Source organism: Spinacia oleracea, chromosome 3 (genome assembly GCF_020520425.1).
Source record: "Spinacia oleracea cultivar Varoflay chromosome 3, BTI_SOV_V1, whole genome shotgun sequence".
NCBI lineage: Eukaryota > Viridiplantae > Streptophyta > Magnoliopsida > Caryophyllales > Amaranthaceae > Spinacia > Spinacia oleracea.
In genome coordinates, this window is record NC_079489.1 from 148,063,490 (window position 1) to 148,089,729 (window position 26,240).

A 26,240-nucleotide genomic window follows, 5' to 3' on the forward strand; every position below is an offset into this window, starting at 1 on the left:
TTATTATCCCTTAAATATATATAGATATATATATATATATATATATATATATATATATATAATTAAATTTTTTCCTCTCTGCTTATTAGCTTGACAAGTTATGTTTGATTAGAGACCCGTTATTCATACCTCATTAAAAGGTAAATGAATAGATTTTAATTCCGTGGAAAATAAAAAATAAAAAGCATCAAACTAAAATATTTTATTTAATTTAAATTGAACTTTTTGTTTAAAGAAAAAAGAAAAATCAAAAGGAAACACAATAAAATATTTATTGTAATTTAAATTAAAACATTCGTTCAAGTAGAAAAGAAAAACAAAAAGGCATCAACATAACCATAAAAAAACTTTAAAGTAATTGTTTTTTAAAAAAGCACATTATTTAGTAAATAACTTACATTATTCACTCTCCGATATACTTCGTACAACACGTGAATTTTAATACGTGTAGTTTTAGATTTTTGTAATGGACGAGAACGAAGATCAATGTATGCAAGATCAAAGATCCATATGGAGGGATCAAAAGCGACGACAGAGAAAATCGCTCACCCCAGAACAAATAGATCGTCTAAATACCAAACGAAGACTCACTTATGCCTCTGAAAACAAATCAAATGCTATAGCATCCCCTGAGAGTCAACCCCAAAGGCCATGTTCAGAAGGGCCTATGATTGTTAACAACACTCCCAACACTTTGGGAGCTCGAAGGGCTATGGCAGACATCACTAATCGTGCCAATAATGTCACGACTGGATGTGAAAGACGTGAACGTAAGTAATCCGAACATAAAAGATTCATTTAAGTATGTAAAAATTACCACTTACCTAACTAATCAAAAACACGATTTGATAATGCAGTGCAACCTATTGATGAACTTCGTTTACTCGATACTCGGGCAAATCTAGAAAATCGATTTTTTAGCGTCGGTGAAGGTAGGGCAACAAATCTGACAATATCATACCCAACATCAAACTCAAGAGATATGCCCAATCGATTCTTTTGTGTTGGCGAGAGCAGTACAGCCAATGCACGTATACCAGACCCTACTTCAGACGATGGAGACATGCCGCATTTTGTTGAGGCGGAGAATGAAATACGCATTCCGGGCCTATTATTCAATGTCGGTGAATGTCATGCAGTCGACACCAACAACATATCAAACCCTATCTCTGATGATATAAGGGTCTGGACAGTAGGGAGAACTGGTTACAGAAATTGTGCAAGAAATTACCACGAGAGTCATGGGGTTCCTATATTCAGTTTGCCATCCATGAAAACATGTCCACATTTCCAGGCACGCCTTTTCCATTGTGAATCTACTGAACTATGTTGCTTAAGCGGGAAGGTTAACTTACCTGATTTTCCATTGTCCGCTAATATGCTTGATCTATATTCTGATCAATCGGAATATGGGATTTATTTTAGGCAAAATATTCGTAAATACAACCACGTATTTTCATTCACTTCAATGGGAGTTCATTTAGATGACGAACTAGCAAATGCACGTCAAGGCGTGTACACATTTCGTGCACAAGGTTCAATTTACCATCGCATTGGAGGTTTCTTACCTTTGAATGCAGAATATCGTCCCCGGTTTCTTCAACTCTACATTTACGATACTGAGCATGAAAATGAAAATCGTGCAGCCGAGAACTCATCATTGCGGCTCGAAGTCATCGACAGAATCAAGAATATTTTGAATGCTCACAATCCTTTTGTCCACAATCTTCGTCATCTTGCTCAGCGTAGTGACTTAAATGATTGCAAATTTGTCATCAAAGAGCAACCTACAAATAAACATCAATACTCAATGCCGACAGCTTCCCAAGTAGCAGCAATTGTCGTTGGCAGTGATGACATTTCCAACTTGAAAGATAGGGATATCATGATAGAGTCAGTAACTGGGCAACTGAGTTATATCAAAGACACTGCCGGTTATTATGACCCATTGCAGTATCCTCTACTTTTTCCTTATGGTTCTTACGGCTGGGATTTAAACAGTCGAAGTTCCACTGGTAAAAAGTTGACATGCCGGGAATTCTATGCATACATGTTTCAGGTGCATATTTCTAATAACTCTTTTTAAGCCTTATCCTAAAAATTGTATACTTATACCTTTTCTGACCAAAACAAGTATTTTGTGATATAGATGCGTCAAAATCTTGATTCTCTAATCTTGAGAGGCGGCCGTCTACTCCAACAATTTGTTGTCGATAACTGTGTAAAAATGCAAGCCAATAATTTGAGGTGGATTGCACTCAACCAAGATAAGATACGTGCTGATTTATACAAGGGTTTAGAGGATTCTTTACATGCTGGAGAGCATAACACAGGTCCACATTTAATTAATTAAATTGATTATATTACACTCAATATAGTTCATACATTGTTTCACATGCAATAAGGTTTGTGTGTATAATGTCCATTTGCAGAAAATGTTGGACGACGGACCATACTACCATCTTCATTCGTAGGAAGTCCAAGAGATATGCACCAGAGGTATCAAGATGCCATGGCATTGGTTCATAAGTTCGGCAAGCCCGATTTATTTCTTACAATGACATGCAATCCGTCTTGGCCAGAGATACAATCAGAATTGTTGGCCGGACAAGTACCAAACGATCGTCCAGACCTGTTGACACGGGTTTTTCATGCTAAACTTGAAGAGTTGAAAAAGGATGTTTTAGAAAGGGGCATCCTCGGAACGGTTGTTGCTTATGTATATGTGATTGAATTCCAAAAGAGGGGTCTTCCACATGTTCATATGTTATTGATTCTTGATCAGAATGACAAGCTAACCACTCCGGATGACTTTGACAAGATTGTGAGAGCAGTAATTCCCGATGAACAAGTGGAACCAAAATTGTATAAGGCAGTTCTTAAACACATGATTCATGGCCCATGTGGTGTTCTCAACCACAAATCCCCATGTATGAAACAAGGAAGTTGTAAGAAAGGATTCCCCAAGGAATTCTCCAATGATACAAAGCAAGGCAATGACTCATATCCTCTTTATCGCCGTCCACAAGATCGTCCAGCAGTACCATTGCGTGAAAATTCACGAGTTCGTGTAGATAATCGGTGGGTAGTCCCATATAATCCATTTTTGCTCCTAAAATATGATTGCCACATAAATATTGAGATATGCAGCAGCAACAAGTGTGTCAAATATCTGTATAAGTACATCCATAAGGGTTCAGATAGAGTCTCTATGGAAGTTCATAACGGAGATGAGATTGCACAATATGTTGATGCACGGTGGATTTGTGCACCCGAGGCTATGTGGAAACTTTACAAATTTCCCATGACTAGAATGTGTCCTTCCGTAGACCGTTTGCAGGTTCATTTGCCAAACATGCATCAAGTGAGGTTTGAAGCGAACCAACCAATCTCAAGCGTGTTAGAGAACCCAAGAAACTCTAAGACGATGCTCACTGAATTTTTCAAGATGAATTCGATTGATCCAAATGCAAGGAGATATCTTTATCGAGAATTTCCAGAGCATTACAGGTGGTTATCGACTTCACGTGAATGGCAAAAGAGAAAAAGTTCACAACGGGTTTTGGGTCGATTGTATGTAGCTTCACCGTTGGAAGGAGAACGGTTTTATATGAGAATGTTACTCAATCACGTGAGGGGGCCTACGTCGTTTGAACATTTAAGAACGGTCAATGGTGTCATACACCCAACATTCAGGGCTGCAGCTGAAGCCCTCGGTCTAATCGAAAATGATGAAAGCATTCGTCAATGTCTTTCAGAGGCATGTTCGGTACGAATGCCAACTGCATTACGTCGATTATTTGCAACCATCTTGATATATTGTCAACCAACAGGATTGCGTTCACTGTGGGATGAGTTTTTCCCTTACATGGTTGAGGATTATCCAACTTCCAACACAACAAACAATTGTGTTTTTCTCAGTAACAAACTTTTGCAAGACTTGGATAGGTTATTACGACCGCTAAGAAAAAAGATTTCTGACTACACGGAGTTACCAAGTTTACCTGAAAGTACTGATGACATAGACGAGCTTCCTTCTATCATAGAGGAGTACTTTTCTATTCCGGTTCCAGATGAGGATTTAGCATGTGTTGCCACTCTCAATAGTGACCAACAAATTGCATACGATACAATAATGAATGCTGTCATTTCAAAGGCTGGTTGTTCTTTCTTTGTTGATGGTCCTGGCGGCACCGGAAAAACATTTTTATACAGAGCCCTTCTTGCTACTGTAAAAAGTAGAGGCGAAATAGCTATTCCCACTGCAACATCTGGAATTGCAGCAACGTTGTTGCACCAGGGAAGAACATCACATTCAACTTTTCAGCTTCCACTTAATCCAGATAGCTCATCAACTTTCTCATTCACCAAACGTTCTAAAACTGCAATTCTCCTAAAAAATTCTTCCATTATCGTATGGGATGAGGCCCCAATGACACACAGATATCAATTTGAAGCTGTTGATCGGTCACTCAAGTATTTAATGGGGAACGATTTGCCGTTTGGGGGGAAAATTATTGTGTTCGGTGGTGATTTCAGACAGGTTTTACCGGTGGTTCGAAATGGAACTAGAGCTCAAATGATTGATGCATCTTTTGTCAGGTCCCCTATGTGGAGACACATTCGTATTTTGCATTTGAGAGAAAATATGAGATCAATTGATGATAACGGCTTTGCTAATTTCTTACTCTCTGTTGGGAACGGTAATGAACCTACTGTTTCAGATCAGATGATAAGGTTACCGACTGGCATGATTATACCAACAGTGGCAGATAGTTCGATCGAGGCTTTGATCGACCAGGTCTTTCCAAGTTTAAGTGAGCACGTTGGTCACTACAACAAAAATGGGTTTTAACGGCATTTATTTTGTGCTTAAGCGGCATTTAAAAATGCCAGTAAAACCTTTAGCGGCTTTTACCTATGTGCCGCTAGATCCAATGTCGGGAGAACATCTAGTGGGATTTATTTGATTCGCCTGTAAAGGGTCGAATATATGCCGCTAAAGACCGTTTTTTAAAAAAACAATCCTGTAGTAAATATAAAGCTTATATCACATGCTCCCTTGATGTTTTCAAATCAATTGCTAGCTTCCATAATACATAAAATATATTTCAGCTCCCACACAACAATACACAAATGTATAGTATAAGGAAGATAATTATAAATTTAATAGATATGAATAATCGTTGTTACATCATCATCCAAGGTACCAAAAAAAACTTGTTACATCTTTGAACAACTTCAAAACTGATTACACATGATCCAAATAGACATTTCAAAGGCTATTTATGCTCTTCATAACTTCCAAAATCAGCAAAAATCAGCAAAAATCAGATTCAAGCTTCACAAATAATCGACAAATTCACCCCACTTGATAAAAAATAACCTGAAAAACAAAGATCCTATTATTGAAACAATATAATGGTAAATTTAGAAATAAGTATCCATATATAAATTTAAAAATACCTGTTCACTAAGTACTGACATCAAGAACTCTTCTACCTAGCAAGAATGCCTTTAACAACTTGACATCCTCTTTCATCTGAGCTAGAGATTCAGCATTGTCTTTCTCTAATTGTGCCGATTTTTCTTGCACTCTTTTGAGTTCACACTCTAAAAATTGGATTCTTTCATCACATATGTCATGATCATCATGGTAATCTCTTTCTTCATTAGATGAAACAGAAGACAAGGACTTTGGACATCTACCCAGACCACGAACTTGACCCTTTTTTCTGGGCCTACAATAATACTCATTACTTGGGAATATATGTCACCTTCCCATGCAACCTTGCCATTTGTTTCCTCAACACCATTTGGATGTTTACTTAACTTGCCATTTATCAGTTCCTATTAAACAGTGGACACATATACCAACAAACAATCACCCATTGTTCTAATATGATTTAAAAAGCAATTCAATAATCAGCTAAAATAAAATGCATGTTTCTAACCACAGCTTGTTTTGACTTTTCATCCATTGGTGTTGGCACAATTTTACGTTCCTTATGAGTATCCAAGAACACCATAGCTCTTGACGGTGTTGCCCCATTGATAGTCTTGTAACATAGATATGTATATTGGTCACTAATTCGATTTTTTTTAACAAAAAATGAGTATAAAAAGGTAACCTTGCAAGATGTAATACCTCATACCTTGTCATCAGCATAACACGCAAAGCTTTTCGTTCCACCAGTATGAGCCATAACTTGTACCTCACGACTTTTTCGATTTTTTTCAGATCTTTCCTATGTATGCATGAAATCAAAAGATCACATAGAGGAGAGGCAAGGTAAATATATTGTGATAAGCTAAACTAAATGTAAAATTACAAAAAGTTTACCTTGCCTTTAGGAGAATTCCAATAAGTTACCAGATAAGGCTATTGCTCCTCGGGCACAAAATCAGGCTTAGCTTTAATAATATTTGTTATATTTCCAAGGTGTGGTTCACAGCAATCAAGTTTGAGTTCTCCCTTGAAATTGTTCCACTTTTTTCCCATTGATTGTTTTACGTACTTTTCTGCTAACGGGTGAGGAATGATGAACTTTGACTATTGAACAAAAAAACGTTTGTCAAAATACCACTCATGTAGAAATATCGTACTATAAAGGGGCATTTTCACAAAATAACCAAAGCATTCAAATTACTTATTTAGGAAATCACTATTACCTTCACAATATCAAGTGCTTCTGTTCGTTTTTTTCCAGTCTCCAGTCATCATATACCAAGGGACATAATCGAGGATTTCTTGCTACAGTTCCAATAAAGTGAGCAAGATCAGAATGTTCATCGCCAATTGGTTGCCAACATTTATTCCACCTCAGAACTATTCTCTTTTCCTTAGGTTGATTCCAAATATGTGCCATTAAAGTAGGTCCTCTGCGTTTCTTAGTAGAGGTTTCAGAATCTATGGCGAAAAAAATAGAAATTAAGTTGACTTATTTAACTTGAGTGAAATATTCTATATACCAATTTTCACCATGCTAGAAACTACAACATAATAAAGTACGACAAAAAAAAAATGTATATTGGTCTTTACATTATTTACAAACGTTAACAAAAATAATAAAACAAAACTTACCTTCAACATCTTCATTCTCTAAATTCTCATCAATCATCTGATCTTCTAGTTCTTCTAGACTTGCTGATACAGGAGTCATATTTCTTGGAGTGTCCACAATATTTCCACTAGCTCCCTGAGTATCAGAATCTTCATGTGAATGAAGAGTCACTGTTCGAAGCTTCTTTCGTCTTCCCATTGAATCTGTATGCAAGTCAACAAACTCAAATAATAGTTATCTTAATATTCAAACATAAGCTAATATCAAATAAAGAACAAGCAGTTATAGATATACTCAAGACATTAAAAGGCATAGATCCCATAAATAAAGTGCACATCACAAATATTACTCTACATTTAAAAATGACCCACGTGACAAGTAACAGAAAAATGAAGACAAGCTACATAAAAACATCTACACTAATTATACGAATGGTCTTCCATCTACATCTCCATCTCTTCTTCGGTGTCTTCCATTTGATCATCATCTACAAAAGTCCCTTCAAATGCAATTTATATTAGACAACATCATGTCTAATTACTATGCTTCTCGTTTTTTCTTCTTCTCAAGTCAAAACATAGTGGACACTTGCATATTTGAAGAATAACAAAATATCTAGTATTAATTATATTCCTATTACCTTTCTAACTAAAAAGGGTATCCTTGGTGGTCCAATTACTACCTAGTCTGCCACTAAACAAACAAAAAACCTCCAATATTACTAAGATAGTATATAACTGACATATTAGTATTAGTATAGTATATACTAATAGAGGATACTAAGGGTATACTCGTAATTGTACTATTGTATGATATTTATTATATATATGAGTCTCAGACACCCGTATTAGGGTAAATCGTATCATTATATTCACATGGTAACAAGAGCCCTAGGTTTTTCCTTTAGATCCAAAATCCTAAAATCTGATAGTTTTTAATACTGCAAATTCACATTGCAAAAAATACTTTATTGTTCCCAATTGAAAATCAGATTTATTTTAATCAAACTGTTCTTCAGCAATTACATGATGCTGTATTATTAACAATTATTTATAGTTAGCATTCCCAAAAGTCAACTTCTTTGAAACTCTTTTATTTAGCTTCTGCCATTCACTATTAATTCATTGGGTTTCCATTGAAGGAGAACACAGCTTCATTACCACCATATGTTCATAGGAAGGGATTTTGTTGCCTTCTTTGCTAACCAATTGACCTCCATAGTTTACGATTCTACAATTTGTCCTATTCCATCTTCTATGGTTCTACAATTTGTCATGTTCCATCCAAAATAATGGGATTAAATTGCATTAACTTCATTTTCACCCAGGAAAACAGAATTGATGTGAAATAGTTGAAGTATAAGATATTCAACAACAATAGAGTTGTATCCAGGAGATAAAATCAGAATAAATGGACAATAAGGCAATGAAAATGTGAATAAGCCAGAGACTATAATAATGCAAACTAAATGAAACAAAATCTGGCGTAACTAAATCATTAGACCAATTTCCATATGCAATTTTTAAAGCTTAAAGATGGTACAAAAATCAATCCCTTATAAACTTAAACTCTTACCAAATTCAAAGAAAAAAATAGATCTTTGATTAACAAGTTAGACTTACCCGTCCGATCGAAGAAGCACTAACGCCGGACAACACCCGATGCCGCCACCACCAGCTCAAACTCCACCTCAATTCTTCTAATTTTTAGCAAGATTCACCAATTTGTAGTGAAAATATAGTTACAAAGATGTTCGTAGAGAATTGAATCAGTATTTTGAGTATTTAGAATTGTAGATGAGAGAGAAAATGTTGGGGGCGAGGGTTTGAGTTCTGGTTTATGAGTTATGTGAGGGTTTCTTTAGGTTGGAAAAATTGAAGCGCGAATAGAAAAAAAATTGGTCCAAATCATCGCGCCTAGTGGGCTGATACACCGCCAAAGAAATTTTGGGCTTTTACTGGCATATTTTAGAAACGCCACTAATTATGCCGCCTAAAGATGTATTATAGTGGCATTTAACATAAATGCCGCTAGATATATGCCGCTAGATTAGTAAATTGTTGTAGTGGGTGATGGAAATTTTATAGTTGAAAGGGCAATCATCACACCTCTAAACGAAGACGCTGATAGGATAAATAATAAGGTTGTCGAAAAGTTTCTCGGAGAAGGAAAAACGTACTATTCGTTTGACTCTGTTCCTGAAGATAAGAGAAATTTGTATCAACAAGAGTTTTTGAATTCGATTTCTGCGTCGGGATTACCTCCTCATGCTCTCACCCTGAAACCTGGGGTACCTTTAATGCTTTTGAGAAATATTGATCCTAAACATGGTCTTTGCAATGGAACACGGTTGCTTTGCCATTCATTAAAGGAAAATTTCATTGATGCTGAGATATTAACCGGACATTCTAGGGGAAACAGAGTGTTTTTGCCAAGAATTCCCTTGAAAACTGCTGAAGATATAAAATTGCCATTCGAGATGGTCAGAAAGCAATTTCCTGTGAAGTTGAGTTTTGCCTTGACTATTAACAAGTCTCAGGGACAAACTATTCCACACGTTTGCATATACCTCCCTGATCATGTATTTAGCCACGGCCAGCTATGTGGCATTATCACGAGGAATTTCAGAAAACACGACAAAGATCGTGATAGAAAAGGGAAAGGTCCAAGGCTGTGAAGGCATATTCACTAAAAATATTGTGTACAAAGAAGTTTTGTTGTCTTATGATTAGAGATACGAAACTAGAGTATTATTTTGTATTTCCCAGTTTTGTAATAAACGTTATTGTACTCTTGACACTGAGTAGTGTGTTACGTCAGCGTTAGCCGTATTTTTTCCAATGAATTTTATAATATATCGGACGAATTGAGGGATGTGATTTTTATATATCGGAGTAATTAAATTTATTCATGTACATAGCTTTCTTTTCATGTGATATCCATATTCATACATTGTGAATATCGGTTTATGTAATTCTAATTTTATTCTGAACTAACTTTACAGGATGACAGAGTACCATTATCCAACTTTTGAACATTTATATCCTAGCGGGGTACAACGATATGATGTACGAGCCCGACTAATTCGTAATTATGATATTTTCAACTACAACCACAAAGGAACAACTAAGAAAGCATGGAAAATGCTTTTTGTCGATGTTGAGGTAAATGACCATACACTTCATTCAATTTTTTCATTGAATCTGAACTATATCACAACTTTTACATGTGTTTTCTTTTGTAGGGTGAGGGCATACAGTGCAATATTTACGAGTCCGCAATTGAAAAGTTTATAGGACGGTTTCAAGAGGGATTCATTTATATACTCCTTGCTGTACAAGTGATATTTGCTGAAGGGAAAAACAAAATTGTCCCCAATTGGAAACAGATGATCATTAAAGAAGAAACAAATGTGATACGTGAAGAGGAGGATGACATTTCCATACCTTCATTCCACTATAATTTGGTTCATTTGAACAGATTAAGTTGTCACATCGACTGTACCAGTAGAGTTTATGGTACTTTTGTTGGCCTTTTTTCAATATATAGTTATCATGCATATGTCGTTTATTAATTGAAACATTGATGATCTTTTAGATGCAATGGGATTGGTCCTATACGTTTCACCAATTGAGAATATTGGTGTAGATTCATTCAAGCGAGACGTGGCAATAATGGATACAACGTAAGTCCCCTACATTATTAAAATGTTAATTACTTATCGAATTTGCCTATATTTCGATAAATTTGTCTTAATATTGTTTTACTTTCTACTTGCAGCTGGACTGTTATTAAATTAACACTTTGGAATGCTTTTGCGCACGTTCTTGATGAAAATCTTAATCATGTTGAGATTTGTCCAATCATTGTAGCATGTGGTCTGCATGTCAAGAGCTTCTATGGTACATCATTCAAATTAAATTAGATAGTAAAGTCTTTTTAATATGTAGTTCAAAGTATAATATTCATATGTGATAATATTTCCAATTGATAATTACAAACAGGTACATATCTTTCCACGGGATACTACACTAGGATTTATGTTAACCCAGTTAATGAAAAAACAACATCCTTATCTACATGGTATGCACAATTTCGCATAACCTTAATATTGTTTTAATATTAATGTACAACATAACCTTAAGTATTATGCTCACAAGTTTTTTTCACGTACAGGTATACATCGGAAAAACTGGCAAGGATAAGGAGAGATTGGTTTCGTTCATCGACTTTTTCGCTAAAGTCATCGATTGATATTTCTAATACTCCCCGTATCCGATTATCTCAATTTCCAACTGTGAGAAATGAATTGTTTCTAACCTTGAAGTTTGAGTGTTGTCAATATATTAAATACGATATTATGTACTTAATTGTCTAACTTTGTTTTTTTTTGTAGGTACAATACTGTCGAGTTGCCGCATATGCATGTCGTGTTGATGATGTTAATAACGTCATTTATGAAGCATGCAATCGTTGCCTAAAAAGGGTTGCCATTTTTCAAGGACTATTAAAATGTCAATCTTGCAATATCAACAACACTGTAACTATCCCAAGGTAACTATCTAAATCTCTATTATACTGAAACACACATTATATATTGGTAAATATCTATAATAGTATTTTTTTTTAATTTCTTCTTGCTGCTTCGACTTACCATATTTGATAAAAGTGGTAATTTGAAAGTCACGATATTACACGATCTTGCACAATACCTTTTAGGTTGTTTAGCTACTGAAGTAAAATCAGTACTTCAACAGGTTTCAATCTAATACTCTAACAACATAATTTTTTAATATAATTAACTCATGTTGTTTTTACATCTCAATATATTTTTTAACGTTCATGCAGCCTAACGGACGTAATCGAGTGATGGAAAAAGTATTTGCATGTTTCGGAAACAGAGCTTTTTCATGGGTGCTACATCCACCAACTGGAGCTTTTAATCCTGAACATTCGTATACGGTTGGTTATGTGTTGCATATCGATTGGGCGGAGGAGTGCATGTGGTTAAACAAATATATTGCGAGCAAAAGAAGAAAGTGATACTCGCTATTTTGTATGTTTAATAACTATAAGTTTAGTACTTCAAATTTGGTTTTTCGATGGGATGTGTTAGTTGTATCAAAATAATGTTAAGTTTTTTAAATAGCTTTAATTGGTCATAAGATTCGATCATTCGTCATGTAAAGCTACGAGTATTATATGACCTCAATATCACAAAATATGGACTTTGCGAATGATTTTTAGTGCCAATTTTTTTTAAAATTCCGCACGCAAGAAATATTAGGCACAATAAAATTTCTAAAATGCACGCACGCATCGCGTGCATAAAATACTAGTAAAATATATATTAGGATGGATGCCCATTATACCCTTACCCCTATATAATATATGTATGTGTATATATTATATATATGTCTATGGATATGGATGAATAATACATAATTGACATACAGTTTCTCTCTTCCTCTCTCTCCCTTTCTCTCTACTTTCATAATACGTTATCAGCACCATTGTTAACCGTTGATGGAAATCAAAGGAAATCGCGATTGAACAACGAGAATACAACAACAAGAATTGATCATTATCGGTTAGTCAAATATTTTTGTATGATAATTATATTCCTCAATTTCTTTTACAAGTATTATTATCTGGTATCGATTTTAATTGTTTTCGGTTAGTAAAATTATCAGTATTCTAGACTTCATATGCTTTTAGAATTGTTAATTATATATATCAGAATTGTTAATTATTATTCGTATATCATGATTAGTGCGCCTGCGCCTATATATGACTAGTATTTTATGCACGCGATGCGTGCGTGCATTTTAGAAATTTTATTGTGCCTAATATTTCTTGCGTGCGGAATTTTAAAAAAAATTGGCACTAAAAATCATTCGCAAAGTCCATATTTTGTGATATTGAGGTCATATAATACTCGTAGCTTTACATGACGAATGATCGAATCTTATGACCAATTAAAGCTATTTAAAAAACTTAACATTATTTTGATACAACTAATACATCCCATCGAAAAACCAAATTTGAAGTACTAAACTTATAGTTATTAAACATACAAAATAGCGAGTATCACTTTCTTCTTTTGCTCGCAATATATTTGTTTAACCACATGCACTCCTCCGCCCAATCGATATGCAACACATAACCAACCGTATACGAATGTTCAGGATTAAAAGCTCCAGTTGGTGGATGTAGCACCCATGAAAAAGCTCTGTTTCCGAAACATGCAAATACTTTTTCCATCACTCGATTACGTCCGTTAGGCTGCATGAACGTTAAAAAATATATTGAGATGTAAAAACAACATGAGTTAATTATATTAAAAAATTATGTTGTTAGAGTATTAGATTGAAACCTGTTGAAGTACTGATTTTACTTCAGTAGCTAAACAACCTAAAAGGTATTGTGCAAGATCGTGTAATATCGTGACTTTCAAATTACCACTTTTATCAAATATGGTAAGTCGAAGCAGCAACCTATAAGAAGAAATTAAAAAAAAATACTATTATAGATATTTACCAATATATAATGTGTGTTTAAGTATAATAGAGATTTAGATAGTTACCTTGGGATAGTTACAGTGTTGTTGATATTGCAAGATTGACATTTTAATAGTCCTTGAAAAATGGCAACCCTTTTTAGGCAACGATTGCATGCTTCATAAATGACGTTATTAACATCATCAACACGACATGCATATGCGGCAACTCGACAGTATTGTACCTACAAAAAAAAAACAAAGTTAGACAATTAAGTACATAATATCGTATTTAATATATTGACAACACTCAAACTTCAAGGTTAGAAACAATACATTTCTCACAGTTGGAAATTGAGATAATCGGATACGGGGAGTATTAGAAATATCAATCGATGACTTTAGCGAAAAAGTCGATGAACGAAACCAATCTCTCCTTATCCTTGCCAGTTTTTCCGATGTATACCTGTACGTGAAAAAAACTTGTGAGCATAATACTTAAGGTTATGTTGTACATTAATATTAAAAAAATATTAAGGTTATGCGAAATTGTGCATACCATGTAGATAAGGATGTTGTTTTTTCATTAACTGGGTTAACATAAATCCTAGTGTAGTATCCCGTGGAAAGATATGTACCTGTTTGTAATTATCAATTAGAAATATTATCACATATGAATATTATACTTTGAACTACATATTAAAAAGACTTTACTATCTAATTTAATTTGAATGATGTACCATAGAAGCTCTTGACATGCAGACCACATGCTACAATGATTGGACAAATCTCAACATGATTAAGATTTTCATCAAGAACGTGCGCAAAAGCATTCCAAAGTGTTAATTTAATAACAGTCCAGCTGCAAGTAGAAAGTAAAACAATATTAAGACAAATTTATCGAAATATAGGCAAATTCGATAAGTAATTAACATTTTAATAATGTAGGGGACTTACGTTGTATCCATTATTGCCACGTCTCGCTTGAATGAATCTACACCAATATTCTCAATTGGTGAAACGTATAGGACCAATCCCATTGCATCTAAAAGATCATCAATGTTTCAATTAATAAACGACATATGCATGATAACTATATATTGAAAAAAGGCCAACAAAAGTACCATAAACTCTACTGGCACAGTCGATGTGACAACTTAATCTGTTCAAATGAACCAAATTATAGTGGAATGAAGGTATGGAAATGTCATCCTCCTCTTCACGTATCACATTTGTTTCTTCTTTAATGATCATCTGTTTCCAATTGGGGACAATTTTGTTTTTCCCTTCAGCAAATATCACTTGTACAGCAAGGAGTATATAAATGAATCCCTCTTGAAACCGTCCTATAAACTTTTCAATTGCGGGCTCGTAAATATTGCACTGTATGCCCTCACCCTACAAAAGAAAACACATGTAAAAGTTATGATATAGTTCAGATTCAATGAAAAAATTGAATGAAGTGTATGGTCATTTACCTCAACATCGACAAAAAGCATTTTCCATGCTTTCTTAGTTGTTCCTTTGTGGTTGTAGTTGAAAATATCATAATTACGAATTAGTCGGGCTCGTACATCATATCGTTGTACCCCGCTAGGATATAAATGTTCAAAAGTTGGATAACGGTACTCTGTCATCCTATAAAGTTAGTTCAGAATAAAATTAGAATTACATAAACCGATATTCACAATGTATGAATATGGATATCACATGAAAAGAAAGCTATGTACATGAATAAATTTAATTACTCCGATATATAAAAATCACATCCCTCAATTCGTCCGATATATTATAAAATTCATTGGAAAAAATACGGCTAACGCTGACGTAACACACTACTCAGTGTCAAGAGTACAATAACGTTTATTACAAAACTGGGAAATACAAAATAATACTCTAGTTTCGTATCTCTAATCATAAGACAACAAAACTTCTTTGTACACAATATTTTTAGTGAATATGCCTTCACAGCCTTGGACCTTTCCCTTTTCTATCACGATCTTTGTCGTGTTTTCTGAAATTCCTCGTGATAATGCCACATATAGCTGGCCGTGGCTAAATACATGATCAGGGAGGTATATGCAAACGTGTGGAATAGTTTGTCCCTGAGACTTGTTAAAAGTCAAGGCAAAACTCAACTTCACAGGAAATTGCTTTCTGACCATCTCGAATGGCAATTTTATATCTTCAGCAGTTTTCAAGGGAATTCTTGGCAAAAACACTCTGTTTCCCCTAGAATGTCCGGTTAATATCTCAGCATCAATGAAATTTTCCTTTAATGAATGGCAAAGCAACCGTGTTCCATTGCAAAGACCATGTTTAGGATCAATATTTCTCAAAAGCATTAAAGGTACCCCAGGTTTCAGGGTGAGAGCATGAGGAGGTAATCCCGACGCAGAAATCGAATTCAAAAACTCTTGTTGATACAAATTTCTCTTATCTTCAGGAACAGAGTCAAACAAATAGTACGTTTTTCCTTCTCCGAGAAACTTTTCGACAACCTTATTATTTATCCTATCAGCGTCTTCGTTTAGAGGTGTGATGATTGCCCTTTCAACTATAAAATTTCCATCACCAACGTGCTCACTTAAACTTGGAAAGACCTGGTCGATCAAAGCCTCGATCGAACTATCTGCCACTGTTGGTATAATCATGCCAGTCGGTAACCTTATCATCTGATCTGAAACAGTAGGTTCATTACCGTTCCCAACAGAGAGTAAGAAATTAGCAAAGCCGTTATCATCAATTGATCTCATATTTTCTCTCAAATGCAAAATACGAATGTGTCTCCACATAGGGGACCTGACAAAAGATGCGTCAATCATTTGAGCTCTAGTTCCATTTCGAACCACCGGTAAAACCTGTCTGAAATCACCACCGAACACAATAATTTTCCCCCCAAACGGCAAGTCGTTCCCCATTAAATCCTTGAGTGACCGATCAACAGCTTCAAATTGATATCTGTGTGTCATTGGGGCCTCATCCCATACGATAATGGAAGAATTTTTTAGGAGAATTGCAGTTTTAGAACGTTTGGTGAATGAGCAAGTTGATGAGCTATCTGGATTAAGTGGAAGCTGAAAAGTTGAATGTGATGTTCTTCCCTGGTGCAACAACGTTGCTGCAATTCCAGGTGTTGCAGTGGGAATAGCTATTTCGCCTCTACTTTTTACAGTAGCAAGAAGGGCTCTGTATAAAAATGTTTTTCCGGTGCCGCCAGGACCATCAACAAAGAAAGAACAACCAGCCTTTGAAATGACAGCATTCATTATTGTATCGTATGCAATTTGTTGGTCACTATTGAGAGTGGCAACACATGCTAAATCCTCATCTGGAACCGGAATAGAAAAGTACTCCTCTATGATAGAAGGAAGCTCGTCTATGTCATCAGTACTTTCAGGTAAACTTGGTAACTCCGTGTAGTCAGAAATCTTTTTTCTTAGCGGTCGTAATAACCTATCCAAGTCTTGCAAAAGTTTGTTACTGAGAAAAACACAATTGTTTGTTGTGTTGGAAGTTGGATAATCCTCAACCATGTAAGGGAAAAACTCATCCCACAGTGAACGCAATCCTGTTGGTTGACAATATATCAAGATGGTTGCAAATAATCGACGTAATGCAGTTGGCATTCGTACCGAACATGCCTCTGAAAGACATTGACGAATGCTTTCATCATTTTCGATTAGACCGAGGGCTTCAGCTGCAGCCCTGAATGTTGGGTGTATGACACCATTGACCGTTCTTAAATGTTCAAACGACGTAGGCCCCCTCACGTGATTGAGTAACATTCTCATATAAAACCGTTCTCCTTCCAACGGTGAAGCTACATACAATCGACCCAAAACCCGTTGTGAACTTTTTCTCTTTTGCCATTCACGTGAAGTCGATAACCACCTGTAATGCTCTGGAAATTCTCGATAAAGATATCTCCTTGCATTTGGATCAATCGAATTCATCTTGAAAAATTCAGTGAGCATCGTCTTAGAGTTTCTTGGGTTCTCTAACACGCTTGAGATTGGTTGGTTCGCTTCAAACCTCACTTGATGCATGTTTGGCAAATGAACCTGCAAACGGTCTACGGAAGGACACATTCTAGTCATGGGAAATTTGTAAAGTTTCCACATAGCCTCGGGTGCACAAATCCACCGTGCATCAACATATTGTGCAATCTCATCTCCGTTATGAACTTCCATAGAGACTCTATCTGAACCCTTATGGATGTACTTATACAGATATTTGACACACTTGTTGCTGCTGCATATCTCAATATTTATGTGGCAATCATATTTTAGGAGCAAAAATGGATTATATGGGACTACCCACCGATTATCTACACGAACTCGTGAATTTTCACGCAATGGTACTGCTGGACGATCTTGTGGACGGCGATAAAGAGGATATGAGTCATTGCCTTGCTTTGTATCATTGGAGAATTCCTTGGGGAATCCTTTCTTACAACTTCCTTGTTTCATACATGGGGATTTGTGGTTGAGAACACCACATGGGCCATGAATCATGTGTTTAAGAACTGCCTTATACAATTTTGGTTCCACTTGTTCATCGGGAATTACTGCTCTCACAATCTTGTCAAAGTCATCCGGAGTGGTTAGCTTGTCATTCTGATCAAGAATCAATAACATATGAACATGTGGAAGACCCCTCTTTTGGAATTCAATCACATATACATAAGCAACAACCGTTCCGAGGATGCCCCTTTCTAAAACATCCTTTTTCAACTCTTCAAGTTTAGCATGAAAAACCCGTGTCAACAGGTCTGGACGATCGTTTGGTACTTGTCCGGCCAACAATTCTGATTGTATCTCTGGCCAAGACGGATTGCATGTCATTGTAAGAAATAAATCGGGCTTGCCGAACTTATGAACCAATGCCATGGCATCTTGATACCTCTGGTGCATATCTCTTGGACTTCCTACGAATGAAGATGGTAGTATGGTCCGTCGTCCAACATTTTCTGCAAATGGACATTATACACACAAACCTTATTGCATGTGAAACAATGTATGAACTATATTGAGTGTAATATAATCAATTTAATTAATTAAATGTGGACCTGTGTTATGCTCTCCAGCATGTAAAGAATCCTCTAAACCCTTGTATAAATCAGCACGTATCTTATCTTGGTTGAGTGCAATCCACCTCAAATTATTGGCTTGCATTTTTACACAGTTATCGACAACAAATTGTTGGAGTAGACGGCCGCCTCTCAAGATTAGAGAATCAAGATTTTGACGCATCTATATCACAAAATACTTGTTTTGGTCAGAAAAGGTATAAGTATACAATTTTTAGGATAAGGCTTAAAAAGAGTTATTAGAAATATGCACCTGAAACATGTATGCATAGAATTCCCGGCATGTCAACTTTTTACCAGTGGAACTTCGACTGTTTAAATCCCAGCCGTAAGAACCATAAGGAAAAAGTAGAGGATACTGCAATGGGTCATAATAACCGGCAGTGTCTTTGATATAACTCAGTTGCCCAGTTACTGACTCTATCATGATATCCCTATCTTTCAAGTTGGAAATGTCATCACCGCCAACGACAATTGCTGCTACTTGGGAAGCTGTCGGCATTGAGTATTGATGTTTATTTGTAGGTTGCTCTTTGATGACAAATTTGCAATCATTTAAGTCACTACGCTGAGCAAGATGACGAAGATTGTGGACAAAAGGATTGTGAGCATTCAAAATATTCTTGATTCTGTCGATGACTTCGAGCCGCAATGATGAGTTCTCGGCTGCACGATTTTCATTTTCATGCTCAGTATCGTAAATGTAGAGTTGAAGAAACCGGGGACGATCTTCTGCATTCAAAGGTAAGAAACCTCCAATGCGATGGTAAATTGAACCTTGTGCACGAAATGTGTACACGCCTTGACGTGCATTTGCTAGTTCGTCATCTAAATGAACTCCCATTGAAGTGAATGAAAATACGTGGTTGTATTTACGAATATTTTGCCTAAAATGAGTCCCATATTCCGATTGATCAGAATATAGATCAAGCATATCAGCGGACAATGGAAAATCAGGTAAGTTAACCTTCCCGCTTAAGCAACATAGTTCAGTAGATTCACAATGGAAAAGGCGTGCCTGGCAATGTGGACATGTTTTCATGGATGGCAAACTGAATATAGGAACCCCATGACTCTCGTGGTAATTTCTTGCACAATTTCTGTAACCAGTTCTCCCTACTGTCCAGACCCTTATATCATCAGAGATAGGGTTTGATATGTTGTTGGTGTCGACTGCATGACATTCACCGACATTGAATAATAGGCCCGGAATGCGTATTTCATTCTCCGCCTCAACAAAATGCGGCATGTCTCCATCGTCTGAAGTAGGGTCTGGTATTCGTGCATTGGTTGTACTGCTCTCGCCAACACAAAAGAATCGATTGGGCATATCTCTTGAGTTTGATGTTGGGTATGATATTGTCAGATTTGTTGCCCTACCTTCACCGACGCTAAAAAATCGATTTTCTAGATTTGCCCGAGTATCGAGTAAACGAAGTTCATCAATAGGTTGCACTGCATTATCAAATCGTGTTTTTGATTAGTTAGGTAAGTGGTAATTTTTACATACTTAAATGAATCTTTTATGTTCGGATTACTTACGTTCACGTCTTTCACATCCAGTCGTGACATTATTGGCACGATTAGTGATGTCTGCCATAGCCCTTCGAGCTCCCAAAGTGTTGGGAGTGTTGTTAACAATCATAGGCCCTTCTGAACATGGCCTTTGGGGTTGACTCTCAGGGGATGCTATAGCATTTGATTTGTTTTCAGAGGCATAAGTGAGTCTTCGTTTGGTATTTAGACGATCTATTTGTTCTGGGGTGAGCGATTTTCTCTGTCGTCGCTTTTGATCCCTCCATATGGATCTTTGATCTTGCATACATTGATCTTCGTTCTCGTCCATTACAAAAATCTAAAACTACACGTATTAAAATTCACGTGTTGTACGAAGTATATCGGAGAGTGAATAATGTAAGTTATTTACTAAATAATGTGCTTTTTTAAAAAACAATTACTTTAAAGTTTTTTTATGGTTATGTTGATGCCTTTTTGTTTTTCTTTTCTACTTGAACGAATGTTTTAATTTAAATTACAATAAATATTTTATTGTGTTTCCTTTTGATTTTTCTTTTTTCTTTAAACAAAAAGTTCAATTTAAATTAAATAAAATATTTTAGTTTGATGCTTTTTATTTTTTATTTTCCACGGAATTAAAATCTATTCATTTACCTTTTAATGAGGTATGAATAACGGGTCTCTAATCAAACATAACTTGTCAAGCTAATAAGCAGAGAGGAAAAAATTTAATTATATATATATATATATATATATATATATATATATATATATATATATATATCTATATATATTTAAGGGATAATAAGAGATATATATTCATTCATGTTTGGCCATGGCAAATAAGGCAAATAAGGCTAATTCATTTCTTTTTCGGAGAATGGGCCTGGCCATTTCATTCTCAAAGATCAAAAAACAGAATAATCATGTTGCCCAATTTCATTTTTGTTGCTCTTATCTCCTTAAACCTATTTGGATTTGTTTTCATTTCTATCTCCTTCTCACCGCCGCTCATCTTCTCTCTCTTCTCTCTTATTGTTCCATTTTAGTTAGCTTTCCTTTCTCTTTTCTCACCACCGCCGATGAAATACAGCAATCTTCTCTCTTTTCTTCATTCCTTTCTCTCTTTAACCTGGTTCTTCTTTGATCTATCTCAAAAACTCAACAACACCTAAAATTGTTTCTTTTTATGTTTTGAGGGGAAAAATGGCGAACACTATGAAATCGAAATATCAGGAGATCTCTCCCTTCACAGGTATATTACCCTTATTTTCGTCTTAAATTTGCCTTATTTGACATTGATTTAGAATTTTAGGGTTTTGATTATTTAATGTTTTTGGGTTAATAATCAAACTTTACTTCATGCACAATATCGATTTGTAGAATAGATAGGTTATTTAGTGTTTGCTTAACTAATTTATTTCATGGTTTGTTTTCTCAATTTTAGCTTAATTAATTTTTTGGGAATCTTGATTTGCATGTCGTGTTGGAGAGAAAGCCGTCGAGGCGCTGGTCGAGGCGCTGGTCGAGGCGATGGGGCGCTGGTCCAGGCGATTGATACTCTAATGATTTTTAATTAGTCAAATTGCATGATATTTACCGTATGATATTTGATATATCGGTATGTGGTAACTGTTTCTTTAATTAATGCGGCAAACATGAAATTTTTTTATTTTTTTTATTTACAATACTATTGAATTTTTTTTGATTAACAGCAAACCCTATCAATTACTATTGATTGTTTAACGACAAGTTTTAGATTTGATTTAGAATGTTGTTTGTTTCTCAACCGTCATTGGTACATGATATGTTTATTTGATTAGACTAATTCGTGTTATATGATACTTCGTATTTAATTGCATGTACACTTATCGTCAAATTGCATGATATGGTATGTGATACTCAATAACCGTCAATTTTTTTTTTTTACTGTATATGTTCCTTGTTCATAGAATTTGATTTGATTAAACTTATTGATGGAGACATGCTTAACTGATATACTTAATTGGTCTCCGTATTTGTTTTGCAAGTATTAGCCGATATGCTTATACTCCGTATATGCTTATACTCCGTATTTGTTATAGTTATCTCTTAAAGTTTAATTTATTATATAGTTATCTATTAAATTATAATTTATTATATTATCTCATATAGTGAATAATGTCGAATCTAGCAAAATTTGAGATTGTGGCCCTTGATATTACTGGAAAAAACTATTTGTCATGGGTGTTAGATGCTGAAATACACCTAGATGCTAAAGGGCTTGGTGACACAATAAAAGAAGGAAATAAAGCAACATGTCAAGATAAAGCTAAAGCTATGATATTTCTTCGCCATCACCTCCATGAAGGGCTTAAAACTGAGTATCTGACAGTTAAAGACCCACAAATCCTTTGGAGTAATCTAAAGGAAAGGTATGACCACCAGAAAACTGTGATATTGCCAAAGGCCCGTTATGATTGGTTGCATTTGAGATTACAAGATTTTAAATCTGTGAATGAATATAATTCAGCCATGTTTAAAATTACTTCTCAACTGAAATTATGTGGAGAGAAAATTACTGATGCAGATATGTTAGAAAAAACATACTCCACTTTTCATGCAAATAATGTTGTCCTGCAGACACAGTATCGAGAAAAAGGTTTTAAAAAATATTCTGAATTGATATCTTGTCTTCTTGTGGCTGAACAAAATAATGAGCTGGTAATGAAAAATCATGAAGCACGCCCTACTGGCTCAACTCCATTCCCTGAAGCGAATGTGACATCCCATAGCGGGAAAATATCAAAGAATAAAGACCATGCCAGCAGCAGTGGTCGTGGTCGTGGCCAATGGCGAGGCCGTGGGCGTGGACGTGGTTTTGGTGGCTATGGTAGAGGTCGTGGAGGTTATTACAAGAGCTCACATTCCCACATGAAGTGGGACCGCAAAGATGGTAAAGGTGAGAAAGGAAAAAGTGACAATGTGACTAGTGTTTGTTATCGTTGTGGAGGAAAAGGCCATTGGTCACGCGTATGTCGCACTCCAAAACACCTTGTTGACCTTTATCAATCATCATTGAATAAGAAAGGAAAGAATGTTGAGACCAATCTTGTATTTGAAGATGGCGAAGGTGATTCTGAGTCTGGTGATACAACTCACCTAGAAGTTGCAGATTTCTTTACTTTCCCTGAAGGGAATAATTAAGTTTTTAATATGTTGTGTTGGATTTGGTATAGAATTGTAGTATTTTAATTATGACATTATGTGTTTAAGTTATGAACTTTGTGATTGTATTATGACTTTATATTCTGTGTGTTTTCTAAGATATTGTATTATTTTGGATGTTTTATTTTATAATGGTTATTTTGGACATGTTTAGTTTTGTGACACATATTTTTATTTCCTTGAAGAATATGAATACCTCTCAATGTCAATGGGAAATAAATGATGAAGAATTGTGTCTTGCAGACAGTGCAACTACTCATACTATACTTAAGAATAAGAAATATTTCGCTCAATTGATGATGAGAAAAACTAGTGTGAGTACTATATCGGGTAGTACTAATATTATAGAAGGCTCCGGAAGAGCAAATATATTGTTGCCTATGGGAACTAAATTTGTCATCATTGATGCATTATATTCTCCCAAGTCTCAAAGAAATTTATTGAGTTTTAAAGATATTCGAAGTAATGGTTATCATATTGAGACAATTAGTGAAGGAAAAGATGAATTCCTTCAAATTACGAGCATAACTATTGGCACAAAGACTGTATTGGAGAAATTACCTACATTCTCCACTGTTTTGTACTACACGAGAATTAATTCTATTGAAACACATACTATAGTAAACCAGAAGTTTACTGATAGCTTCATAGTTTGGCATGACCGGTTAGGCCATCCCGGTTCAATAATGATGCGAAAAATCATTGAAAATTCTTGTGGGCATTCATTAAAGAGCCAGCAGATTCTCTCTAATAATTTTTCTTGTGTTGCCTGCTCACAAGGAAAGTTGATAATTCGGCTATCACCGGATAAGATAATGAATCAATCAATTTTCTGGAACGTATACAAGGGGATATTTGTGGGCCAATACATCCCCCATGTGGATCATTTAGATACTTTATGTTTTTAATCGATGCATCGACTAGATGGTCACATGTATGTTTGTTATCATCTCGCAACCTGGCGTTTGCGAGATTACTTGCTCAATTGATTAAATTAAGAGCACATTTTCCAGATACTCCTATTAAGTCTATTCGTCTTGATAATGCTGGTGAATTTACTTCTCAATCTTTCAATGATTATTGCATGTCCATTGGGATAAATGTTGAACATCCTGTAGCACATGTTCATACACAAAATGGTCTTGCTGAATCATTAATTAAACGCATTCAGTTGATTGCTAGACCATTTCTAATGAAGTCTAAACTCTCAATTTCTGCTTGGGGACATGCTATATTACATGCAGCATCATTGATTCGCATCAGGCCAACAAATTATCATAAGTTCTCCCCATCACAATTGGTTTTTGGTCAGGAACTGAATATATCCCATCTTAGAATTTTTGGATGTGCAGTTTATGTCCCTATAGATGGGTCCTCAAAGGAGGTTGGGAATATATGTTGGATTTGATTCCCCATCAATAATCAAATATCTTGAGCCAACTACATGGATTTATTTAAGGCTCGTTTTGCTGATTGTCATTTTAATGAGTCAGTTTTCCCAAGTTTAGGGGGAGAAAACAAACAGCTGGATAAAGAAATTAGTTGGAAGGAATTATCATTGTCTCATCTTGATCCTCGTACTAAGAAAAGTGAACTAGAAGTTCAAAAGATAATTCATTTACAAAGTTTAGCAAATCAGTTGCCAGACGCTTTTACTGACCCAAACAGAGTAACTAAGTTACATATACCAGCTGTGAATGCTCCAATTAAGATTGAGGTCCCAGAAGGACAAAATGATGTTGCTAATGAGTCTAAGGCACGCCAGAAGCGTGGAAGACCAATAAGTTCCAAAGACAAGAATCCTCGAAAAAGAAAAGGAGCAATAGTTGATGATGGTCAAATCGAGGATACAATCAATTTTAAAGGATCCCCAGAAGAGACTTTAGACATGATAGAAGATGAAATTCAGGTACCTGATAATGAAGAAATTTCGATAAATTATATCATGTATGGAATTACATGGAACCGAAACCAAATCGACGTCGATGATGTTTTTGCATGCAATGTAGCATTAGATGTTATGGATGATGATGAGGATAATGAACCAAAGTCTATCGAAGATTGTAGACATAGAGATGATTGGCCAAAGTGGAAGGAAGCAATTGAATCAGAATTGAAATCTCTTGCAAAAAGAGAAGTATTTGGACCTGTAGTCCGTACACCTGAAGATGTAAAGCCAGTGGGACATAAATGGGTTTTTGTGCGAAAGAAAAATGAAAATGGTGATATTGAAAGATATAAAGCAAGATTAGTTGCACAAGGATTCTCACAAAGACCTGGAATTGATTATGAGGAGACATATTCTCCTATGGTGGATGCAACAACTTTTAGATATATAATCAGTCTGGCAATGAGAGAGGGACTTGACTTACGCTTAATGGATGTAGTCACGGATTATTTGTATGGCCCACTGGATAATGATATCTATATGAAACTCCCAGAAGGATTTAAGTTGCCAGAAGCAACAAAATCAAGTTCTCGAGAACATTTCTCTATCAAATTGAATAGATCTCTATATGGATTGAAACAATCTGGGCGTATGTGGTATAATCGCCTTAGTGAGTACTTATTGAAAGAAGGCTATAAGAATGATCCTATTAGCCCATGCATTTTTATAAAGAGATTTGGATCAGGATTTGTTATAATTGCAGTGTATGTTGATGATCTAAACATTGTTGGAACTCCTGAAGAGATTTCCATGACCGTGGAATGTTTAAAGAAAGAATTTGAAATGAAAGATCTTGGAAAGACAAAATTTTGCTTGGGGTTACAAATTGAGCACCTAAAGAATGGAATCCTTGTGCATCAAACAACATATACAGAAAAGGTGCTAAAAAGGTTCTCTATGAATCAAGCACAT

General features: G+C 35.4%; 3 protein-coding genes and 1 long non-coding RNA gene across 6 annotated transcripts; 2 read left to right on the forward strand and 2 right to left on the reverse strand.

Moving 5' to 3' along the window:
- The first annotated feature begins 466 nt into the window (after positions 1-466).
- LOC130470162 (uncharacterized) lies at positions 467-4,855 on the forward strand. The gene is made up of 4 exons (XM_056839786.1): positions 467-770; positions 858-2,059; positions 2,150-2,333; positions 2,433-4,855. Exons 1-4 carry the CDS (start codon positions 467-469, stop codon positions 4,853-4,855), a joined length of 4,113 nt encoding a protein of 1,370 aa, XP_056695764.1.
- A 221-nt stretch (positions 4,856-5,076) lies between these two features.
- On the reverse strand, positions 5,077-9,012 carry LOC110778430 (uncharacterized). Of its 3 annotated transcripts, none has more exons than XR_008930069.1 (8): positions 8,687-9,012; positions 7,085-7,267; positions 6,673-6,910; positions 6,344-6,553; positions 6,156-6,248; positions 5,955-6,059; positions 5,486-5,850; positions 5,077-5,386 (listed from the first exon to the last, which is right to left on the reverse strand). It is a non-coding gene; the product is annotated as an uncharacterized lncRNA (long non-coding RNA). The 3 variants fall into 3 exon arrangements; XR_008930067.1 differs by having other exon boundaries at positions 5,079-5,386; positions 5,467-5,850; positions 8,687-9,011; XR_008930068.1 differs by having other exon boundaries at positions 5,079-5,386; positions 5,467-5,850; positions 6,149-6,248; positions 8,687-9,011.
- Positions 9,013-13,154: 4,142 nt separating this feature from the next.
- LOC130470163 (uncharacterized) lies at positions 13,155-20,501 on the reverse strand. The gene is made up of 14 exons (XM_056839787.1): positions 20,198-20,501; positions 18,909-20,110; positions 18,635-18,818; positions 15,627-18,535; positions 15,385-15,398; positions 15,042-15,201; positions 14,688-14,961; positions 14,521-14,608; positions 14,304-14,425; positions 14,123-14,201; positions 13,900-14,029; positions 13,651-13,808; positions 13,441-13,561; positions 13,155-13,349 (listed from the first exon to the last, which is right to left on the reverse strand). The coding sequence occupies exons 1-14, from the start codon at positions 20,499-20,501 to the stop codon at positions 13,155-13,157; spliced, it is 5,940 nt and encodes a 1,979-aa protein (XP_056695765.1).
- A 1,832-nt stretch (positions 20,502-22,333) lies between these two features.
- On the forward strand, positions 22,334-23,359 carry LOC110793373 (uncharacterized). The gene has a single exon (XM_021998246.1). The coding sequence runs from the start codon at positions 22,334-22,336 to the stop codon at positions 23,357-23,359; it is 1,026 nt and encodes a 341-aa protein (XP_021853938.1).
- Positions 23,360-26,240: the final 2,881 nt, after the last annotated feature.

What these genes read in the sequence shown, in the direction of transcription:
- LOC130470162 (XM_056839786.1), top strand. Translation starts at nt 467, where the DNA reads ATGGACGAGAACGAAGATCAATGTATGCAAGATCAAAGATCCATATGG. An exon ending in TGGATGTGAAAGACGTGAAC is followed by an intron (nt 771 to 857) that starts GTAAGTAATCCG and finishes TTGATAATGCAG; the next exon opens with TGCAACCTATTGATGAACTT. An exon ending in TCTATGCATACATGTTTCAG is followed by an intron (nt 2,060 to 2,149) that starts GTGCATATTTCT and finishes TTTGTGATATAG; the next exon opens with ATGCGTCAAAATCTTGATTC.
- LOC110793373 (XM_021998246.1), top strand. Translation starts at nt 22,334, where the DNA reads ATGTCGAATCTAGCAAAATTTGAGATTGTGGCCCTTGATATTACTGGA.
- LOC130470163 (XM_056839787.1), bottom strand. Translation starts at nt 20,501, where the DNA reads ATGGACGAGAACGAAGATCAATGTATGCAAGATCAAAGATCCATATGG. An exon ending in AATTTCCAACTGTGAGAAAT is followed by an intron (nt 13,809 to 13,899) that starts GTATTGTTTCTA and finishes TTTTTTTTGTAG; the next exon opens with GTACAATACTGTCGAGTTGC. An exon ending in AACACTGTAACTATCCCAAG is followed by an intron (nt 13,562 to 13,650) that starts GTAACTATCTAA and finishes TTCTTCTTATAG; the next exon opens with GTTGCTGCTTCGACTTACCA.